The 22,380-nt window shown below is 47.8% G+C and overlaps 1 protein-coding gene across 1 annotated transcript in view; it reads left to right on the forward strand.

The window, feature by feature from the left end:
* The window catches only part of LOC145340199 (tetraspanin-11-like), a gene marked incomplete at its 3' end in the record, with an annotated part of 57,979 nt that extends 37,438 nt beyond the window's left edge, over positions 1-20,541 (forward strand). The window contains exons 2-7 of the mRNA XM_080184627.1: positions 339-434; positions 6,910-7,101; positions 15,568-15,642; positions 16,590-16,694; positions 18,683-18,841; positions 20,475-20,541. Coding sequence (XP_080040753.1) covers positions 348-434; positions 6,910-7,101; positions 15,568-15,642; positions 16,590-16,694; positions 18,683-18,841; positions 20,475-20,541 — 685 coding nt within the window. The remainder of the gene's footprint in view (positions 1-338; positions 435-6,909; positions 7,102-15,567; positions 15,643-16,589; positions 16,695-18,682; positions 18,842-20,474) is intronic.
* Positions 20,542-22,380: the final 1,839 nt, after the last annotated feature.

Genomic DNA, 22,380 nt, shown 5'->3' on the forward strand with positions numbered 1-22,380 from the left:
TTTCACTCAGAGGGTGGTGAGTGAGTGGAATCGGCTGCCGTCGGTGGTGGTGGAGGCGAACTCGCTGGGGTCTTTTAAGAGGCTTCTGGATGAGTACATGGGATTTGTTGGGATTGTGGGTTATAGATAGGCCTAATGGTTAGGGATATGATCGGCGCAACTTGTGGGCCGAAGGGCCTGTTTGTGATGTAGTTTTCTACGTTCTATGTTCTAAGCCAGCAATGCCCAAATTCCAGGAAAGAGTGAAATAAAACATTGCATTAAAGAGGCAGCATTTTCTTGTGAATTCTGACTGAATAATGTGTAGATTTGAAGTGTTCCTCTTGTCTGTGTTTCAGTGAAAGACGATGACAGAACAATATAAAGAGGATTCCGAAGACTACCTGACAATCTGCTTAAAATACCTGCTGTTTGTTTACAATTTCCTCTTCTGGGTGAGTAATGCCGGAATGTTCCTGAGTTAAGGAAATTACCTGGGCTTCGATACTTGTGCAGTCGCTGTCCACACTCTCAGAGGCAGGGAAGGGGCAGAGTGGGTCAGGTTTACAAAGAACACAGAAAATTTCAGCACGGGAACAGGCCATTTGGCCCCTCCTGCACCAACCATGCTGCCCCGACTGAACTAAAGCCCCCTACCCTTCCGGGGACCCTATCCCTCTATTCCCATCCTGTTCATGTATTTGTCCAGACGCCCCTTAAATGTCACTATCGTATCCGCTTCCAGTACCTCCCCCGGCGGCGAGTTCCCACCACCCTCTGTGTAAAAAACTTGCCTCGTACATCTCCGTTAAAACTTGCCCCTCGCACCTTAAACTTGTGTCCACCCCCCGCCCCCTGCCGAGTAATTGATTCTTCCACCCCTGGGGAAAAACTTTGTAGAGAAGCTCAGAAAACGGAAAACTTTCAATTTCAGCAGTTCCGCACTTTGCGACTGTGTTTTAAATCTCCAAACGAGAAAGTCAAAGTATCCTCTAACCTTTAATTAGGGCGAGCAGACCTACATGATAAGTTACCGCTGAGTTCCAGTCACCCTTGTAAAGGTAGAGATGTCTGAGTGATGCACTTTGCTTTAGTCTGCTCTGAACAAGTGAGTCTGTAAGATCTGGGTGTGGAATAGTTACTGGAGGCTGGTTATTCAAAGACGCTGGAGGAATGATTCATATCGAAGGCAGACAGATGGAGGCTAAGGGAATGTTTGAGATACTAAATGAGTATTTTGCATCTGTCCACACTAAAGAGGAAGTTGCTGCCAATATCACAGTAAAAGAGGGGGTAGGAGTGATTTTGGATACGGTAAGAGTAGCTAAAGGACAGCTGCTTTAAAACGTTGAGGTCATAGAGGTTTACAGCATAGAGACAGACCCCCCCAGCCCAATTTGTCCATGCTGCCCTTTTTACAACCACCAAACTAGTCCCCATTGCCCCGCGTTTGGCCCATTTCTCTCTATACCCATCTTACCCATGTAACTATCTAAAGGCTTTTTAAAAGACAAAATTGTACCCACCACTACGACTATCTCTGGCAGCTTGTTCCAAACACTCACCACCCTCTGTGTGAAAAAGTTGCCCCTCTGGACCCTTTTGTATCTCTCCCCTCTCACCTTAAATCTAGTTTTAGACTCCCCTACCTTTGGGAAGAGATATTGACTGATCTATGCCCCACATTAACCGTAGAGGAGAACGTGCCCCTCTCTATATCAATGGGGATGTTATAGAAAGGGTTGACAGCTTCACGTTTTCGGGTGTCCAGACCACCAACAACCTGTCCTGGTCCCCCCCATGCCGACACTATAGTTAAGAAAGCCCCACCAACACCTCTACTTTCTCAGAAGACTAAGGAAATTTTTCATGTCAGCTACGACTCTCACCAGCTTTTACAGATGCTCCATAGAAAGCATTCTTTCTGGTTGTATCACAGCTTGGTATGGGCTCCTGCTCTGCCCAAGGCCGCAAGAAACTACGAAAGGTTGTGAATGTAGCCCAATCCATCACGCAAACCAACCTCCCATCCATTGGCTCTGTCTACACTTCCCAGTGCCTCAGCAAAGCAGCCAGTGTAATTAAGGACCCCACACACCCCGGACATTCTCTCTCCGAGCTTCTTCCGTTGGGAAAAAGATAAAGTCTGAGGTCACGAATCGACCAACTCAAGAACAGATTCTTCCTTGCTGCCATCAGAGTTTTGAATGGACTTATGTTGCATTCAGTTGATCTTTCTCTACACCCTAGCTATGACTGTAACACTACATTCTGCACTCTCTCATTTCCTTCTCTATGAATGGTATGTTTTGTCTGCATAGCACACAAGAAACAATACTTTTCACTGTGTACTAATACATGTGACAATAACAAATAAAATCAAATTAAAATCACATGCCAATGACAAGTGATAAGAGAGGGAGAGTTTTGGGAGCAGCCATGTAATGGAAAGAAGTGTCTACAACATGAATGTAAAAGTGGATGTCATGACTGCAACTCGGACTCCTTGAGTGAACTGTGACATAACTCCACTTCAAGAGGTAGGCAGGGCTCAGGGTTAGGACGTTACACAGACTGGAGGGGTTGGGAACTGAGGGACCCGGGTTCGATTCCCTGCTTGGGTCACTGTCTGTGTGGAGTTTTGCACATTCTCCCCGTGTCTGCGTGGGTTTCCTCCTACAGTCCAAAGATGTGCAGGTTAGGTGGATTGGACATGCTAAATTAACCCTTAGAGTCCTGAAATGCGATAGGTTAGAGGGTTAAGCGGGGATAGGGCCTGGGTGGGATTGTTGTCAGTGCAGACTCGATGGGCTGAATGGTCTCCTTCTTCATTGTAGGGTTTCTATGTAGTTATGTATCTATGTATTTCAACTCTCACAGAAAGAAACGCTCTTGTAGAACAGAATCTCAGAGAAAGAGACTTATTACCAGGTAGATTCCAGTCTCCAGCTTCACAGAGAGGGGAAGAGAGCGGGTTCCTGAGGGGTATCGACAGGGTGGGTGTGGAGTGTTTGCTTCCTCTTGTGGGGGAATCTCGAACTAGGGAGTCACTGTTTAAAAATACGGGACTGCTCATTGAAGACAGAGATGAGGAGAGTTTCTTTTCTCTGAGAGATAGTGAGTTGCTGGAACTCTGTTCCTCAAACAGCATTGGAAGCAGAGACTTTGAATATTTTTAAGGCAGAGCTGGATAGATTCTTGATTAACAAGGGGGGGTGAAAGGTTGGCACAGGGAAATGGCAACATGGTGGCACAGTGGTTAGCACTGCTGGCTCACAGCGCCTGAGACCCGGGTTCAATTCTGGCCTTGGGTCTGTGCGGAGTTCTCCCTGTGTCTGCGTGGGTTTCCTCCGGGTGCTCCAGTTTCCTCCCATAGTCCAAAAGACTTGCTGGTTAGATGGATTGGCCATGTTAAATTGTGTCCCTTGGTGTCCAAAGATGTGTAGGTTGGAGGGATTAGCCATGGTAAATGCATGGGGTTATGGGGATAGGATGGGATGGTCTTTCGGAGAGTCAGTGCAGACTAGATGGGCCGGATCCTGTGCTGTCTATGGAAAGTGGAGTTGAGGTTATAAACAGATCAGCAATGAGCTTAGTGAATGGCGGAGCAAGCTACAGGGGCTGAGTGGCCTCTCCCGTTCCTAGTTGGTGTGGTACAATGAGGGACTTTATTACAAGGAAGAGCTGGGGCTGTTTTCCTTAGGGCGCGGAGTTCATTTGACAAGAGATGTTCAAAATCAGAAAGACTTTTGATGAGGAGAAGGAGTGAGAAGGGTCTGTAACCAGAGGGAAGAGATTCCAGATAATTGTTAAAAGAAACAAAAGGTGACAAGGGAAAATATTGATCCGCACCATAGCACCATTGCTATGGTGAAGAATGCAATGTCTGAAGAACGTGCAAGAAAATTCAGTCAGAGCTTTCAGTTTGATAAAAAGAGAAGTTACAGTTTAGTGAAGCCAATTAAAATGATATTCTGAGCTGGAGATTGTTGTGTGCATTGGTATTGGTGACACTTGGTAACACTAAAACATTAATAGAAATGTGTGTGACTCTTCCTTCATCGCAGCAGAGGGTACGGAGGAGATTACTGTCGCTGGTGCCAGGAATGGTGATTTCTAGCTACGTATTATTAATAAATTAAGAATAATTGAAATAAGAATGGAAACTTTAAGTCACACACAGCAGCCTCCAGGCACAGAGAACGTCAGAAGCCTGTCTCTGTCCGGGAGGCTGCATGAGGTGACTTTCTTTGACTGGGATTTTGTGGCCCTGGACATTGCTGGGATCATCCAATCCAATCAGGAAGGATCTTCCAGTCCTTCTTGATCTTCCAGTCCCACCAGGATCTTCCATCCCACCTGGATCTTCCAGTCCTGCCTGGATTTTCCAGCCCTGCCAGGATCTTCATTCCAACTGGATCTTCCAGTTCTGCCTGGATCTTCCAGTCCCGCCTGGATCTTCCATCCCACCTGGATCTTCCAGTCCTATCAGGATCTTCCAGTTCTGCCAGGATCTTCCAGTCCCATCTGGATCTTCCAGCCCTGTCAGGATCTTCATTCCATCTGGATATTCCAGTCCTGCCTGGATCTTCCAGTCCTGCCTGGATCTTCCAGTCCCATTTGGATCTTCCAGTTCCGCTGGGATCTTCTAGTCCTGCCTGGATTTTCCAGCCCCATCTGGATTTTCCAGTCCCGCCTGGATTTTCCAGTCCTACCTGGATCTTCCTGTCCCACCTGGACCTTCCAGTCCCATCAGAAGTTGATGGACCATTGGCTGGCCTGCCTCATCTCCCACAGTGGTTCCAACCTTGGTGGGGCTGGGATATCCCAGACGTTGCAACAGAGGCAGCAATGATTTGTTTATGATTTGATTTGATTTCATTTATTGTTTTCATGTGTATTTGGATGCAGGGAGAAGTATTGTTTCTTGTTGCTATACAGACATAGCATACCATTCATAGAGAAGGAAAGGAGAGGGTGCAGAATGTAGTGTTACAGTCACAGCTAGGGTGTAGAAAAATATCAATTTAATGCAAGGTAGGTCCATTCAAAAGTCTGACAGCAGCAGGGAAGAAGCTGTTCTTGAGTCAGTTGATACGTGACCTCAGACTTTTGTATCCTTTTCCTGACGGATGAAGGTGGAAGGGAGAGTATCCAGGCTGGCTGCTTTTTCAAGGCAGCGGGAAGTATAGACAATGTCAATGGATGGGAGGCTGGTTTGTGTGATGGACAGGGCTTCATTCACAACCCTTTGTAACTTCTTGTGGTCTTGGGCAGAGCAGGAGCCCATACCAAGCTGTGATACAACCAGAAGTAGTACATTTGTAAAAATTGATGAGATTCGTAGCTGACATGCCAAATTTCCTTAGTCTTCTGAGAAAGTAGAGGTGTTGTTGAGCTGTTGTGACTATAGCGTTGGCGTGGGGTGGGGAGTGGGTGGGAACCAAGACAGATTGTTACTGACCTGGACACCTAAAAACTCGACCATTTCCATGTCATCACCGTTGGGGTAGACAGAGGCATGGCCTAAGGGAAGATTTAATTGAATTGTGTAAAAATGATGAGAGGCAGCGATAGAGCTGGGACAGAACGAGTAAGAAGGAGATGTCTCCTTAGGAGAGAGGGCGACAACTGGAGGACATGGATTGGCAGTGGAAGGGTTTGAGTGGAATTAAGAAGAAATTATTTTCATCCAGAGGGTCTTCTGGAACCTTCTACCTGATAGAATGGGACAGGTAGAACCTCTCATTATCTTTCAGTTACACTGGGATATGCACTTTACCAAGAACTGAAATGATTTGATTTGATTCATTATCGTCACATGTATTAACATACAGTGAGAAGTATTGTTTGTTATGCGCTATACAGACAAAGCATACCCTTCATAGAGAAGGAAAGGAGACAGTGTAGAATGTAGTGTTACAGTCACAGCTAGGGTGTAGAGAGGTAGGTAGGTAATGCGAGGTAAGTCCATTCAAAAGTCTGCAAGAGATTGAACTAAAGCATTATTAAAGAGTTCAAAAGAGTTAGAATAAAAGTTCAGAAGCATTGAATAAGCTTGCAGGAAATCGCCTCCCTCTGGCACTGTGTTGGCAAACAAAGTGTGATTATGTGAGATTAGGCAGACACAGTCATGACGGCTGAATGGCCTCGGTCTGTGCTGTAAATTTCTCTGATACTCGAAGGGATAGGTGTCCTGGATAATGGGGCAAGGACAGAGGACTGAGCTGGACTGGTTGGGGTACCAGAGACCGGCACTGATATTTTGGACTGGCCGGACTCCTGTTGTTCTGTAGAATTCTCGGAGCCTGGGAGAAATCCCAGCACCAGACAGAGGGATACAATGGGGGAGGGGGAAACAGCGGCGGAGAAGAATCCATCAATAAGAGGATGGAAGGGAATGGAAAATGAGCAAGATTGGGGAGGGGAGGGTGCGGTGACGGCAGGGAGAAGGGAGGGAATGGGGGGGGGGGGGGGGGGCAGGGTGGGGTATTAGTCCAGGTAGTTTCCGCAGGGAAATATTGGAATGGGGTAGATGGACCAGAATACTACCGTGCAGGAAAGGCCCTTCAGCCCATCGAGTCCACACCAAATGGCCTTTATTTCTGCTGGAACGTTCCAGCATTTTTACCTTTACACTTGAAGCAGTGACCATGACATTGGAGGAAGAGGTTCTCTTTGGGTCTAAAAGAATATGAGGGGGAGAAGGTTGGGGGGGGGGAGGGGATCAGGATATTGAATTTTATGACCAGCCATAATCGTAATGAATGGCGGAGCAGGCTCGATGGGCCGAATGGCCTCCTCCCGCTTCTGGTTTCTGTGTTTCTATTTGAAATGCCCCGACTGGTCCCAGATGTAATAATATTCTTCTGTTCAGTGTGTCACGGGTGGAGAGGTTTGTGTAATGAGCGTTTGCGATTGTGTCCTCAGGTGGCAGGGGCTGGAGTGATGACCATCGGAGTTTGGGCACTGACCGAGAAAAGGAACTACCTGACCCTCCTGCCCTCCAGCACGTTTGCCGTCTCTGCTTCTATCCTTGTCTTTGCCGGTGGCCTCGTGATAGCCACTGGATTCCTCGGGTGCTGTGCGGTTGTTCGAGAGCAGAAAGCTGGCCTTGTCGCTGTGAGTACTCACCCCCCCGGCATCGGAACACAACACCAGCTGCTTCTGAGAATGAGGCACAATTTTTCAAAATACTGGAATTTTTGATCCATTTTATCGTTTATTTCCTATTCCAAGAGTCAATCCCCTTCCAAATCCACAATCTAAAAGGACAAGGGCAGCAGATACATGGAAACACCACCATCTGGAAACTACCCCCCAAACCACTCACCATCCTGACTTTTGATTTGATTTGATTTATTATTGTGACATGTATTAACATACAGTGAAAAGTATTGTTTCTTGCGCACTATAGAGACGAAGCATACCGTTCATAGAGAAGGAAACAAGAGAGTGTAGAATGTAGTGTTGCAATCATAGCTAGGGTGCAGAGAAAGATCAACTTAATGCGAGGTAGGTCCATTCAAAAGTCTGACAGCAGCAGGGAAGAAGCTGATCTTGAGTTCGTGACCTCAGACTTTTTCCTGAAGGAAGAAGGTGGAAGAGAGAATGTCCGGGGTGCGCGGGGTCCTTAATTATGCCGGCTGCTTTTCCGAGGCAGCGGGAAGTCTAGACAGAGATTGAATAGACTGGGTCTGTACTCATTGGAGTTTAGAAGGCTGAGGGGGGATCTTATAGAGACGTATAAGATAATGAAGGGGTTGGATAGGGTAGAGGTAGAGAGATTCTTCCCGCTCAGAAAGGATAGCAGGACTAGAGGGCACAGCCTCAAGATAAGGGGGGCGGTTTAGAACGGAGTTGAGGAGGAACTTCTTCACTCAAAGGGTGGTGAATCTCTGGAATTCTCTGCCCGTTGAAGTGGTGGAGGCTACCTCGCTAAATATATTTAAGTCACGGGTAGATAGGTTTTTGATAGACAAGGGAATTAAGAGTTATGGGGAGAAAGCGGAAAAGTGGAACTGATCCACTTCAGATCAGCCATGATCTTATTGAATGGCGGGGCAGGCTCGAAGGGCTAGATGGCCTACTCCTGCTCCTATTTCTTATGTTCTTATGTTCGATGGATGGAAGGCTGGTTTGTGTGATGGATTAGGGCTACATTCATGACCCTTTTGTAGTTCCTTGCGGTCTTGGGCAGAGCAGGAGCCCATATCAAGCTGTGATACAACCAGGGAGAATACTTTCTATGGTGCAAGATGCACCACAAAGGACTTGAAAATATGTCAAAATCCTGGAACTCCCTCCCTAACAGCACTGTGGATATACCTACACCACATGGACTGCAGTGGTTCAAGGCAGCAGCTCACCACCACCTTCTCAAGGGCAGTAAGTGTTGGTCTGCCCATAAGCCATGGTGGAATATATTTTTTAAATTGCTTGCAATTCTCAAGGATGTCTGCTGTGGAGATGAACAAAACCCCCAGATAAATAGTATAAGCAGATTAGCCCGTTTCCCCAGGGTTCCAGCTGCGGTTATATCTGGAGAACCTGCAGAAATTCCTGCCAATGTCAATTCTAAAACATTCCTGTTCCAGTCATTCAGGTTTTGTTCACCAAGGTTCAAACTAACAAGACTATTGAGCTGAATAAAATGCTCACGGGCCAGTGAAGGCACCCGTTAGTTGCCACGTTCTGACTTCCTGGGTCCCCTGTTACCTGATAATATGCTAATTGCTGCCAATTAGGATTCAGGGTAGACCATTTAGGACGGAGGTGAGGAGACATTTCTTCACCGATAGAGTGGTGAGCCTGTGGAATTCATTCCCAATGGAAGTAGTTGATGCAAAAACATTGAATGTATTCAAGAGGTGGCTGGATATAACACTTGGGGCAAATGGGATCAAAGATTATTGGGGAGAAAGCAGGATTAGACTATTGAATTGGGCTGAATGGCCTTCTCCTGCTCCTATCTTCTTTGTTTCTATGTGTTCTGGAAGGGGAAATGATGCCCCCAGATTCATTGCCCTGGGTGCCCTCTGGCCTGCAGCACCTGATAGATGTGACCAGCCCGTGCTTGGCACTGGCAAGAGGAGGAAGCCCTGCTGTGTGGGAGGGGTGACCAACAAGGTCAACAATGTCAACCCACTGAGGGGGACTCGATCCCAGTGCCACCAAATACTCAATGACCCGGTGAGGTCAGTTGCAGTTGGCTCTACTGGTGAACCCTTGGGGCGGCGTGAGTGCCTTTGCTAAGGGTTCCTCCTGCCCCTTGAGGTCTGGTGTTGTTTCTGCCCCCTTTCCTGAGGAACCACGGAAGCCTGGACCATTCTCTATTCCCTTCTCCTCACCCTCCTCTTGAACTAACCCTTCTCCTTCCTGGAGGTTGAGCCTCCAACTCACTCAACAATCCTCATCCTCCTCATTTTGTGGAGGCTTTAAAAATGTGATTTGTCTCAGGCTAACAGATGACCTTCCCATTGAGTAACGATCTGAAAGTGTCCAATGTAGCATGGTTGGGTTTGAGATGTGACCTGATGGTCTATTTGTGTAAAATCCCAGGAGTGATTGTGCTAGAATTTTCCGCAATGCCGCATTGTCCCAGATACTGTGGAAGATGCACTGTCAGACTCCGAAAACCTTTTGTCTCTTCTGTTATTTTTGCCTCTTTAACACTGGGGATTTTATGGTAACGTGTTGGGTATTTTTAGAGTTTAAGAAGGTTGCGAAACTGGGAAAGGGGAATGAGTTTGTGGTTCCTCATCAAGCTTAATTTCCGCTCAGTATTCTAAAACCTCAAACCTGGCAGGCGCTATTATTAAAAACTGGTACAGTTTTCTATATATATATAAAATATCTTTCCCTATATATAAATTCATGCATGTGACGCCAAACTCTGCCTGCACCGGTTCCACATGTTCCCAATGTAAGCCCATAATCCTGGTCGCCTCACCACAGGAGGGATGTGGAAGCTATTGAGAGGGTGCAGAGGGGATTTACAAGGATGTTGCCTGGATTGGGAGACATGCCTTATGAAGGTAGGCTGAGGGACCTCGGTCTCTTCTCCCTGGAGAGACGAAGGTTGAGAGGTGACCTGATAGAGGTTTATAAAATGTCGAGAGGAATAGATAGGGTGGATTCTCGGAGGCTATTTCCCCGGGTTGAAATGGTCGCTACGAGAGGACACAGGTTTAAGGTGCTGGGGAGCAAGTACAGAGGAGATGTTAGGGGTAAGTTTTTCACTCAGAGGGTGGTGAGTGAGGCTGCCGTTGGTGGTGGTAGAGGCGAACTCGCTGGGGTCTTTTAAAAGACTTTTGGATGAGTACATGGGATTTAATGGGATTGGGAGTCACAGACAGTTCTATGGCCTGGTAGGTATGGATGTGATCGGCGCAACTTGTGGGCTGAAGGGCCTGTTTATGCTGTAGTGTTCTATGTTCTATGTAATATTTCAGAATCTCTTTCTAACTCTGTGGTCGAGTTATAGCTCACAGGTTCTGAATTGTGAAGCCTGATCTGTAACCAGTGCTTTCAATTAGTTCCCGGGATATTTTCCAGATTGCCTGCTCTGTTTTATCCTGTGCCCCTGTGCCGTGTATCCGTTTGTCCTTGGCTCTCAGCGAATGGGAGATTTTCTCTTTCCAGGCGCCAACTGTTGGCTCTGAGTGGTTTCGTGTCAAGAATTGCAAAGTCAACTGTCGGGTAAAGCTTCCTCTGATCTTCCCAACAGAGTGCAGCAGCTGCCAAACAACAGTCTGGACACACAGTTACTGTTTCCCGTGCGAGGTTGTGCTAAATCGCATTGAACCCCGTCCCCCCCCCCCAGCCATCGCCAAAGCTCATGATTCCATCTGGAAATTGGGATGGGTGTAGGGAAAGAGTTGGGCGCTCCCTCATCTCTCTCTGCCAGAGTGGTTATCGTGTGGAATTACCTGCTGCGTCGTTCGAGCATGTTCCAGCAATGGGATCTCCTGGGCACACCTAACATGGAATCACACAGTGTGAAGGAGGCCCTTTGGCCCATCGAGTGCACCAGCACGTGGCCCATTGCGGCCTGGTGGAGTATGGCCTGCACTCTGCCTGTCAAGAACATGTTAACTGTGATTCTGTGATTGGGCAACACTTTCTGAACAACACTGAGTGCGCTAATAGCGACGCTAACAACTGATTGAAGGTAATCGGTCCAGTTCGTAATGTGGTTCATTTACACTTGTTAGAAATGAATGGACCTTCATACAAAACATACAAAATACGAAAGAAAAAATGTTTTAGCCGTGTGCCCTTGTTGAAATACCTGGAGCCTTCAGGAGCCCATAGTTTCCATTATTTATTCAAAGGCAATGATTTGGCCAATCAGAGTTGATTTGTCAACCAATCAGCACCCATTTCTCCTAGTATAAGTTGTAATCATCATTTGAAATTTGGCATTCTTGCATTTGTCCTGGTGAATGCAAGATCAGTGAGATGAATGTTGGTGGGAGGGTTGCTGCTAGAGTCCATTATCAAGGATTTCATAACTCAGCATTTGGAAGGCCCTGGTGTAATCAGACCAAGTCAGCATGGATTTACAAAAGGGAAATCATGCCTGACCAATCTATTGGAATTCTTTGAAGATGTGACTAGGGAGAACCAGTCGACATGGCTTATTTAGATTACCAGAAAGCTTTCAACTAGGTCTCACATAACAAACTACCATGGAAAGTTAAAGTGCATGAGATTGTGGACAGTGTCTTGAGTTGGATAGAAAGCTGGTTAGCAGATAGGAAGCAAAGAGTTGGCATAAATGGGTCATTTTCTGATTGGCAGTCAGTGACTAATGGGCTTCCTCAAGAATCTGTGCTAGGACCCGAACTGTTCATATCATATGTTAATGATTTGGACACGGAAACTAACTGTATTATCTCCAAATTTGCAGTTGATACAAAGTTGGGTGGGAAGGTGAGCTGTGAGGAGGGTACAGAGATGCTTCAGCGTAATTTGGACAAGGGGTGTGTGTGGGTATAGGCATGGCAGATGCAGTATAATGTGGATAAATGTGAGGTTATCCACTTTGGTAGCAATAATAGGAAGACCCATTACTTGAATGGGTGTAAATTGAGAGAGGTGGATACTCAGCAAGACCTTGGTGCCCTCGTACATCAGTCGCTGGAAGTAAGTGCGCAGGTACAGCAGGCAGTAAAGAAGGCAAATGGTATGTTGGCCTTCATAGCAAGAGGATTTGAATATAGGGATAGGGATGTTTTGCTGCAATTGTACAGGGCGTTGGTGAGGTCACACCTGGAGTATTGTGTGCAGTTTTGGTCTCTTTATCTGAGGAAGGATGTTCCTTGCTATAGAGGGAGCACAGCGAAGGTTTACCAGGCTGATTCCTGGGATGGCAGGTCTGTCATATGAGGAGAGACTGAGTGGGTTAGGATTACATTCAGTGGAGTTTAGAAGAGTGAGAGGGGATCTCACAGAAACTTATAAAATTCTAACAGGGTTAGACAGGGTAGATTCAGAAAGAATGTTCCCCATGGTGGGGGATCTAGAACTGGGGGGTCATAGTTTGAGGATAAGGGGGCAACTGAGACGAGGAGAAATGTCTTCATCCAGAGGGTGATGAATGTGTGGAATTCACTCCCACAGAAAGTAGTTGAGGCCAAAATGTGTGATTTCGAGAAGAAATTGAAGATTTAGACTAAAGGGGTCAAGGGATATGAGGGGGAAGGGGGAGATCAGGATATTGAATTCGATGATCAGCCATGATCAAAATGATTGGCGGAGCAGGCTCGAAGGACCAAATGGCCTCCTCCTGCTTCTAGTTTCTATATTTCCCTGTAAGATGGAAAGTTGCAGCAATATCTCTCTTTTCAGAAATATGAATCTACTCTCAGTTCATTCCCTGTCCCTGCGGATAGCTTGGGCCTCCTCACTGTCTCACCGAGAGGTGATTTTACTTGCAAATCATCCACCAGTTTTCATTTCTTTCTCGGTTTTAAAAGAAACAACTAACCTTTTGCCCACGGAGCTCATGAACTCTCTGAGAGAAGACTGAATTCTTGATCCTTATCTTGTGTTGTTGATGAGGCCACATCTGTAGTATTGTGTATAGTTTTGGTGTCCTTCCCTGAGGAAGGATGTTCTTGCTATCAAAGGAGTGCAGCAGTAGATTTGTGTTTCCAGTGATCCTCCTTTAATTCCTAATCTTCTGCTTTTCTTTTTCCTCAGCTGTTCAGAAACCCCAGTTCTAGATCCCCCACCATTGGGGAACATTCTTCCTGAATCTACCCTGTCTAACCCTGTTAGAATTTTATAAGTTTCTGTGAGATCCCCTCTCACTCTTCTAAACTCCACTGAACGTAATCCTAACCCACTCAGTCTCTCCTCATACGACAGACCTGCCATCCCGGGAATCAGCCTGGTAAACCTTCACTGTGCTCCCTCTATAGCAAGGAACATCCTTCCTCAGATAAGGAGACCAAAACTCCGCACAATACCCCAGGTGTGGCCTCACCAATGCCCTGTACAATTGCAGCAAAACATCCCTATCCATTTATTCAAACCCTCTCGCTATAAAAGCCAACATACCATCTGCCTTCTGTTCTGCCTGCTGTACCTACGCGCTTACTGATGTCCGGGGCTAACGTTTATCACTGGCTGTCCTTTCTCCCCAGCATTCCCTCGTTTTTATCCAGCCCTCGGGAGGTTACAGAGCTTATTTCCCACCTCTGACGTAATGTCTACACCGAAATACCAGCTTGTTGAGATGCCTGTAGACTTGTGTTTCCAGCGATTCCCCTTTAATTCCCGATTTTCTGCTGCTGCCCTTTGTCTCAGCTGTCGAAATGCGTCCGAGCGTATTGCTGTCCGGACTGGGATGACAGACTTGTTCTCTTTGGCCGTGTGAGCTGCCCTGGTTAAGGTTTCGCTCGGTGAGATGTGAGCTTTGTTTAGTCGGGTTCACCGTCCCAAGAGCCTCCCTGTCAGTTAGAGGCAGCAGGAGTCAACACTCTGTGCCGAGGCTATTTCTGACCCTCCGGCAATCTTGAGACAGATTCCCCCATGGCTGAAGGTCACTCGGTGCCGATAATCAGGTTTACTTTGACCGCTGGGGAGACCCTGCCAACTGGGACATCAGTGGCCTTGACCCAGACTCTGGAGTTCCTTCCCCAAGTCTCTCCACCTCTCCCTTCAAATGTTCCTTTAAATGTATCTCTGACCTCACCAACGGTGGCACAGTGACTAATAAATAAAATCAAATCTAAAAATGATTTGGGTTTTTTTTTTCAAGTTCATTGTCACAAGTAGGCTTACATTAACACTGCAATGAAGTTACTATGAAAATCCCCTAGTCGCCTGTTCGGGTACACTGAGGGAGAATTTCGCACGGCCAGTGCACCTAAGCAGCACGCCTTTCTGACTACGGGAGGAAATCAGAGCACCCAGAGGAAACCCACGCAGATATGGGGAGAACGCGCAAACTCCACACAGACAGTGACCCAAGCCGGGAATCGAACCCGGGTCCCTGGCCCTGTGAGGCAGCAGTGCTGACCACTGTGCCCGCCCCAGGTTGTGTAAGATTATGTTCGACGATGCTCCTGTGAAGTACCTTGGGATGTTTCACTACAATGAAGGGTGTTACGTCAAGGAAGTTGTTGTTGTAAGATTGTTGTCTTTCCTTACTGGGGTGTTTTGAATGGGTTTTAGTTCAGGACAGAGGAAATTAGAATTCCCCCCTTTGATTTTTGCACCCAGACGTTAACCGTTAATCCTTCTACATCTGGCTCTGGGACTGACATGTTGTTCTGCAGGGAGCTAGCATGGATTGGATGGGCTGAATGGCTTCCTTCTGTGCCGTTATGATTTCGGGACATTTTTCCCAGTTTTCTTTCACGTGAATCCTTCTTCTCGCTGCAAGACAGAATCCTGGAAAGTTCTTCCCCCCCTCTACCCAAGCATCATTAACTGCTCGGTGAGATACTGGCTAAAAATGGAGCTTGGATATGAGTGAGGGTTTTAGGAGGTACAAACGCCCCAAAGCAGTGCGCACGGTTTGTCTCCTGTCTGCTGGAATGACGTGAGTGGGTGAACGGTGTGGAATGATCTGTGTTGCTTTTGTGGTTGTACTTGTCTGTGTCCGTGGGTCTCCTTGTTCCTCCCATGTTCACCTTCACCTCTAGGGTAACACGCTTAGCAAGAAGATGAAGCTGAGTGCTGCCAAGACCAATGAGTAATGACACCCGGCGAACCGTTGTCCCAGCTAATCATTGACACCATCTACTGCCCAGCCAACGAGAAGCCACTTAAAATGAACCAAACCGATGACTAAACTCCCATTGCCAACTCTGCAGTAGCTCATCAGGGTGGTCGCGTTTGAAAACTTGACATTAATCACACAACCACCGAGTGTTACAGCACGGTGAGGAGGCCATTCAGCCCACTAGTGCCCATGCTGGCTGTTTGGTAGAGCTCTCCAATTTCTCCATCAGGTGGTGAAGGAGCGGCGCTCCGAAAGCTGGTGATTCCAAATAAACCTGTTGGACTTTAACCTGCCATCGTGCGGCTTCCGACTGTAACATTTTATGCTTGCTTTGTTCTATTTTTCAGTATTTTTTCTTGCTGCTGCTGATTTTTCTGATCGAGTTGGTGGCCGGAATCCTCGCTTGTGTTTATTATCAGCGGGTGAGTTTAAAATCTTAATTTTTTTTCAGTCGGCGATGTGCGAAGGTGAATGTTTATGTTGGGGTTGGGGGGAGGAATGCGATGGTGTTGGAGATCAGGTACGCTGCACTGCGGAGGAAACCGGAGCAAAGGAAGGAAAGGCAAAGGGAGGTAGTGGAAGCTGAGACGGTAATGGCTTTTAAGAAGCGTCTTAACAAATGCATGAATAGAATGGGAATAGAGGGATACGGTCCCAGACCTTTTCTGCTACACAGCCTGAAAGAGCGGCAGAAACAGATTCAATGGCACCTGTCAAAAGGGCACTGGAGTGTGGCGACGAGGGGATTTTCACAGTAACTCCGTTGCAGTGTTAATGTAAGCCTACTTGTGACGAATGAATGAACCTTAAACAAAGAGGCACATTGGACTGAATAGCCTCCTCTTGCCCCGCACTCTACCTTTGGTCAGTAGCAAGCGTGGCGCTTGTACTCGTTAGAGTTTAGGCTTGTACTCGTTAGAGTTTAGAAGAATGAGGGGAGATCTCATTGAGACATATAAGATGATGAATGGGATGGATAGGATAGGGGTGGAGAGGCTCTTCCCGCTCAGAAAGGACAGTAGGACTAGGGGGCGCAGCCTCAAGATAAAGGGGGGGCGGTTTAGAACGGAGTTGAGGAATTTCTTCACTCAAAGGGTGGTGAATCTCTGGAATTCTCTGCCCGTTGAAGTGGTGGAGGCTGCCTCGCTAAATATATTTCAGACGCGGGTTGATAGGTTTTTGATATGCGAGGGGATTAAGGGTTATGGGGAGAGGGCGGGAAAGTGGAACTGAGCCACGACAGATCAGCCATGATCTTATTGAATGGCGGGGCAGGCTCGAAGGGCTAGATGGCCTACTCCTGCTCCTATTTCTTATGTTCTTATGTTGTGTCCTTCGTGCATTTTTTTGTATTTTTGTTTGTGTGCAGTTGAGTGGAGAGTTAAAGCAGACTCTGAATAAAACGATGATGGAGAACTACGCGGACCCTGGGGAGGAAAGTGTCACCTACTCCATCGACCAACTCCAGCAAGATGTACGGAACTAACCGGCAGGGAACTGCCTATTGGGAAGTGGTCCGTGATGTGTACATATCGCCCACTGACGCGTAACTGATTACTGATCCAATTATTGGTTGGTAACAGGGGAATTATCCTGGCTGCCCCGACTCGCAGTCAACCTCACAAAAATCCCTACTGTCTATTCGTTATCACTTTGCTGTTTGTGGGATCTTGCTGTTGCCGTGTTTCCTACATTACAACAGAGACTGCACTTCAAAACTACCTTATTGGCTGTACAAAGAACAAAGAAAATTACAGCACAGGAACAGGCCCTTCGGCCCTCCAAGCCTGGACTGACCATGCTGTCCGTCTGAGCTGAAACCCCCCTACCCTTCCGGGGACCGTATCCCTCTGTTCCCACCCTATTCATGTATCTGTCCAGAAGCCCCTGCAAAACCATTACCGTGTCCGCTTCCCCTACCTCCCCCGGCAACGAACTTCCGGCACCCACCGCCCTCTGCGTAAAAAACTCTCTCGTACATCTCCTTTAAACCTTGCCCCTGGCACCTTAACCCTGTGCCCCCCTAGTAATTGAGTCTTCCACTCTGGGAAAAAGCTTCTGACTATCCACTCTGTCCGTGCCCCTCGGAACCTTGTAGACTTCTACCAGGTCACCCCCCCCTCAACCTCCGTCACTCCACTGAGAACACACCAAGTTTCTCCAGCCTCTCCTCATTGGCTGTAAAGCGCTCTGAGACATTCGGTGGTCACCAAAAGGCGCTATATAAATGCAAGTCTTCCTTTGTCATTGGTTGCCGAAGATATCAGAGGTAATCTACGTTGAACAAAGGATCTATTTTCCTGAGCATAGTTTTTCTTCTAACCGCCGCACAATTTAAAGTTCTGGGAGCGTTGGCAACAACAACTGACGATTATGTAGCGCCTTTAACCTTCTCACATCGAACTCCATCTGCCCCAGTTTTCTTCACCGTCTTCACCCTTCAAACTTCCCGGCTCCCATCCACAAATGCACAATGAGTGCACCAGGGGTCCTGCTCATTGGTTGCAGGACCGGTGAAAATCCCCCAACCTGGTTGCTTCTGCCCAGGAGGCCCCGAGCCAATGGCCGGGCAGTCGGGCACCTTACCTGGACAGCCTCTCGTGCAATCAAGCCCCGGTGAGGGTGGAAACCCCACCCCTGAGAGACAGCGGCCAATCAGAAATCGCCAGCACCACCGAGAATGTTGGCCACTGCCGGTGCAACTCAGACCAACTTCGAGGGTGGCACGGTGGGTTAGCGCTGCTGCCTCACAGCGCCAGGGACCCGGGTTCGATTCCCGGCTCGGGTCACTGTCTGTGTGGAGTCTGCACGTTCTCCCCGTGTCTGTGTGGGTTTCCTCCGGGTGCTCCGGTTTCCTCCCACATGCCAGAGACGTGCGGGTTAAGTTTATTGGCCATATTAAATTGCCCCTTAGTGTCAGGGGGATTAGCTAGGGTAAATATATGGGGTTATGGGGATAGGGTGTGGGTGGGATTGTGGTCAGTGCAGGTTCGATGGGCTGAATGGCCTCCTCCTGCACTGTCGGGATTCTGTGATTCCATGGTCACTTGTACGTTCTCTGAGTGGGTTTCCTCAGGGCGCTCCGGTTTCCTCCCCCACTCCAAAGATGTGCGGGGTTAGGGTGGATTGACTGTGCTAAATTGCCCCTTAGTGTCCAGAGATGTGTAGGTTAGATGAATTAACCGTAGTAAATGTGTGGGGTTACTGAGATAGGGCAGGGAAGAGAGCTTGGGTTAGGTTCTCTGTCAGAGATTCAGCGCAGACTCGATGGGCTGAATGGCCTCTTCTGCACTGTCGGGATTTTGTGATTCTTTCTGCTCATACTTTGTTCCAAAACCCAGAAACCCGTTTGGAGGCGACACTGAGGAAGGGGCCAGTGCGGAAAAGCACCATGTTATGATGGTTTGTCCACCTTGTCAGAGGGTGTTGCTGACCCGTCTGTTCCTCTCTCTCCTGTTGCAGTTCAAGTGTTGCGGCAGCAGCGACTCCGCTGACTGGCAGTACAGCGCTTACATCCTCTCCCCTGCGTCAGGTAACAGGCTTGTACCTGACAGCTGCTGCAAGACGGTGACTGAGGCCTGCGGCCAGAGAGACCACCCATCAAATATCTACAAGGTGGAGGTAGGCAAGTTATTGCAGCATCCTGGTGCTGAATGAAATCGCAGCAGTGGTGATGTTACGGAGACGATGAGTTGTAACTGCGTTCTTAACATTACCCCTGACGCCCTTCCTCTCCAGGGGAGAGAGGCTGTCCTCACTCAGCTGTGCAGCAGGTTCCAAGGTTAACACGTAACAGTTGAGTACTGTAATCTTCACCCTTCCATGGCCTCACCCCTCCCGATCTGTGTCACCTCCTCCAACTCCACAACCCTCTGAGTTCCCCGCGCTCCTCTAATTTTAACCTCTTGTGCATCTCCAACCGTAATCACTCCATGGGAGCCGGGCTCTGCCTTCAGTTGCTTAGGCCGTACGCTCTGGAATTGTCCCCTCCACAAGCATCCCCACTTCCCCTGTTTTATTCATTCGTGGGACATGGCCAGCATTTATTGCCCATCCCTAATTGCCTGCTGCCTCACAGCGCCAGGGACCCAGGTTCAATTCCAACTTTGGGTGACTGAATGGGTGGAGTTTGCACATTCTTTGCGTGTCTGTTTTGTTTTGTTTTATTCATTCATCGCTGGTTGGCCAGCATTTATTGCCCATCCCAAGTTGTCTTGGGAGGGCAGTTGAGAGTCAACCACATTGCTGTGGCTCTGGAGTCACATGTAGGCCAGACAGGGTAAGAAAGGCAGATTTCCTTCCCTAAAGGACATTAATGAACCAGATAGGTTTCTCTGACAATTGACAATGGTTTATAGTCATCAGTCGATTCTTAATTCCAGAATTTATTGGATTCAAATTTCATCATCGGCCGTGATGGGATTCGAACCCGGTCCCCAGAACGTTAGCTGAGTTTCTGAATTGATAGTCTAGCGATAATACCACTAGGCCATCGCATCCCCACCTTCCATCTCTCCCTTACCTTCCAGCTTGGAGACACTCCTTCAAACTTCTCTCTTTGACCAGATCTTACCTCATGTTATCGGTGAGGTGTCGGAACTCTCTTCCTCCAAAGATGGTGGAAGCAGAGTCTTTGAATATTTCAAAGGCAGGACTCGGTGGGCCGAATGGCCTAATTCTGCTCCTACGTCTTACGAACTTAATTGGAGTTCAGACAAATGAGAGGTGAGTTGGCTGAAACGTGTAAGATTTGGAGAGAGTTTGACTGGGTCGAGAGGTTCATTTTCCTGGCAGGAAATCCTGTCTCGGTGAGGTCGGAGATGTGGAGATATTCCTTAACTCATAAAGTTGTGAAATTTTGGTATTTTCCACACGGGGGTCACCGAGAGTGTTCAAGGCAGAGAAGATGAGATTTTTGGATACTTATTGAACCAGGAGAAGTGAGGATTGATGGGGGACTTGGGGGGAGCGTGGGGGGGAGCGTGGGGGGGTGGGGAGGTGGGTGATCAGCCATTTCCTGTCCCAATGTCTCAGTGACAGCTTTGCTAATCCCTCTCTTACCCCTCCTGCTATACAGGCTGCCCTGTCCCTGAAGGATGGAAAAGTGATGGCAAAGGATGATAAGTCCCACATCCTGCAAACCAGACTGAGTATCTCACAAATCCCATTCCAGCCAACATCCCCCTGGAATCTGTGGGGAAATTGATCTTTCCTGTCCGATCTCTGCCTCTGGATTTGTTCCCTCGTTCCCCAGGCTAAAGAGATCCATCTGGAGATGAAAGCACTGGAGATTGTTGGGATGTTTGCGTGCCAGGAGGAATGTGAGGATTCCAGCGCACAGACTATCAGTTTGATGTCTGTGGGCCCTGCCTCGCAATCCCTCGATAATTCTGTTAAATCCACCAGACTCGAACCACATTCCACAGGGAGCTCGAGCTGGCACCAGCTGTCAGTTGTTATTCCTGCTTTTGGAAAGGAGCCTCTGCTCACCATCAAGCTGCACTCTCTCACGCTCTCTCTCACTCACTCACTCTCTCACGCTCTCTCTCACTTACTCACTCTCTCACGCTCTCTCTCACTCACTCACTCTCTCACGCTCTCTCTCACTCACTCACTCTCTCACGCTCTCTCTCACTCACTCACTCTCTCACACTCTCTCTCACTCACTCACTCTCTCACGCTCTCTCTCACTCACTCACTCTCTCACGCTCTCTCTCACTTACTCACTCTCTCACGCTCTCTCTCTCACTTACTCACTCTCTCACGCTCTCTCTCACTTACTCACTCTCTCACGCTCTCTCTCACTTACTCACTCTCTCACGCTCTCTCTCACTCACTCACTCTCTCACGCTCTCTCTCACTCACTCACTCTCTCACGCTCTCTCTCACTTACTCACTCTCTCACGCTCTCTCTCACTTACTCACTCTCTCACGCTCTCTCTCACTCACTCACTCTCTCACGCTCTCTCTCACTCACTCACTCTCTCACGCTCTCTCTCACTCACTCACTCACGCTCTCTCTCACTTACTCACTCTCTCACGCTCTCTCTCACTCACTCACTCTCTCACACTCTCACTCACTCACTCTCTCACGCTCTCTCTCACTCACTCACTCTCTCACGCTCTCTCTCACTTACTCACTCTCTCATGCTCTCTGTCACTCACTCACTCACCAACACACTCTCTCTCACTCACTCACTCTCTTTCTTTCTCACTCTCTCTCTCTCACTCACTCACTCACTCTCTTTCTTTCTCACTCTCTCTCTCATTCACTCACTCTCATTCATTCTCTCTCTCACTCACTCATCCACTCACTCTCTCTCTCACTCATTCACTCACCCACTCTCTCACTCACACTCACTCACTCTCTCACTCACTCTCACGCTCTCTCACTCTCTCTCACTCACTCACTCTCTTTCTTTCTCACTCTCTCACTCTCTCACTCATTCACTCTCTCTCTCACTCACTCACCCACTCTCTCACTCATTCACTCACTCACTTTCTTTCTTTCTCACTCTCACTCACTCACTCTCTCTCTCAGTGTCTCTCTCTCACTCTCTCTTTCTTTCTCACTCTCACTCACTCACTCAGTCTATCTCTCACTCCCTCTCCCTCTCGCCTCCCTGCTCCCTCTTCGCTCTTTCCCTGTCTCCCCTTCTCTCTCTCTCTATCTCTGTCTCTCTGTCTCTCTCGCTCTTGCTTACTTTCTCCCCTTCTCTCTGTCTCACTGTCACTTCCTCTTTCTCTTGCTTATTCTCTCCCCTCTCTCTCTCTCTCTCTCTCTGTCTCTCTCTCCCTCTCCCTCTCTCTCTCCCTCTCCCTCTCCCTCTCTCTCTGTGCAGGGTTTTACAGCCTCCTCATACTGATATCTTTCCGTGTTCTGCCCCTCATTTAAATTAGTTGATTCAAGCAATTTAGGCTGTGGTTTATTCTTTCCCTCCCTTTATCTTCAAAGTCAAAATCCAAGTCTTATCTGCTATTTGGATATTTTCTTAACCAGAGTTTCAAAATTAGGGAGTTCGAGGTCAGTCTTTTATTCTTACAATTCAAGTTGAAGTGTTACTGATTACTGCTTTATTTTGTATTTCAACCTGTCTTAATGGCAGGAAAATTACATTTCGCGTAAAAGTAAGATGATAATAAATGGGGCTGGAAGTGTG

The sequence above is a fragment of the Carcharhinus amblyrhynchos genome, unplaced genomic scaffold, assembly GCF_965287045.1.
Source record: "Carcharhinus amblyrhynchos unplaced genomic scaffold, sCarAmb.v2.hapA scaffold_836, whole genome shotgun sequence".
NCBI lineage: Eukaryota > Metazoa > Chordata > Chondrichthyes > Carcharhiniformes > Carcharhinidae > Carcharhinus > Carcharhinus amblyrhynchos.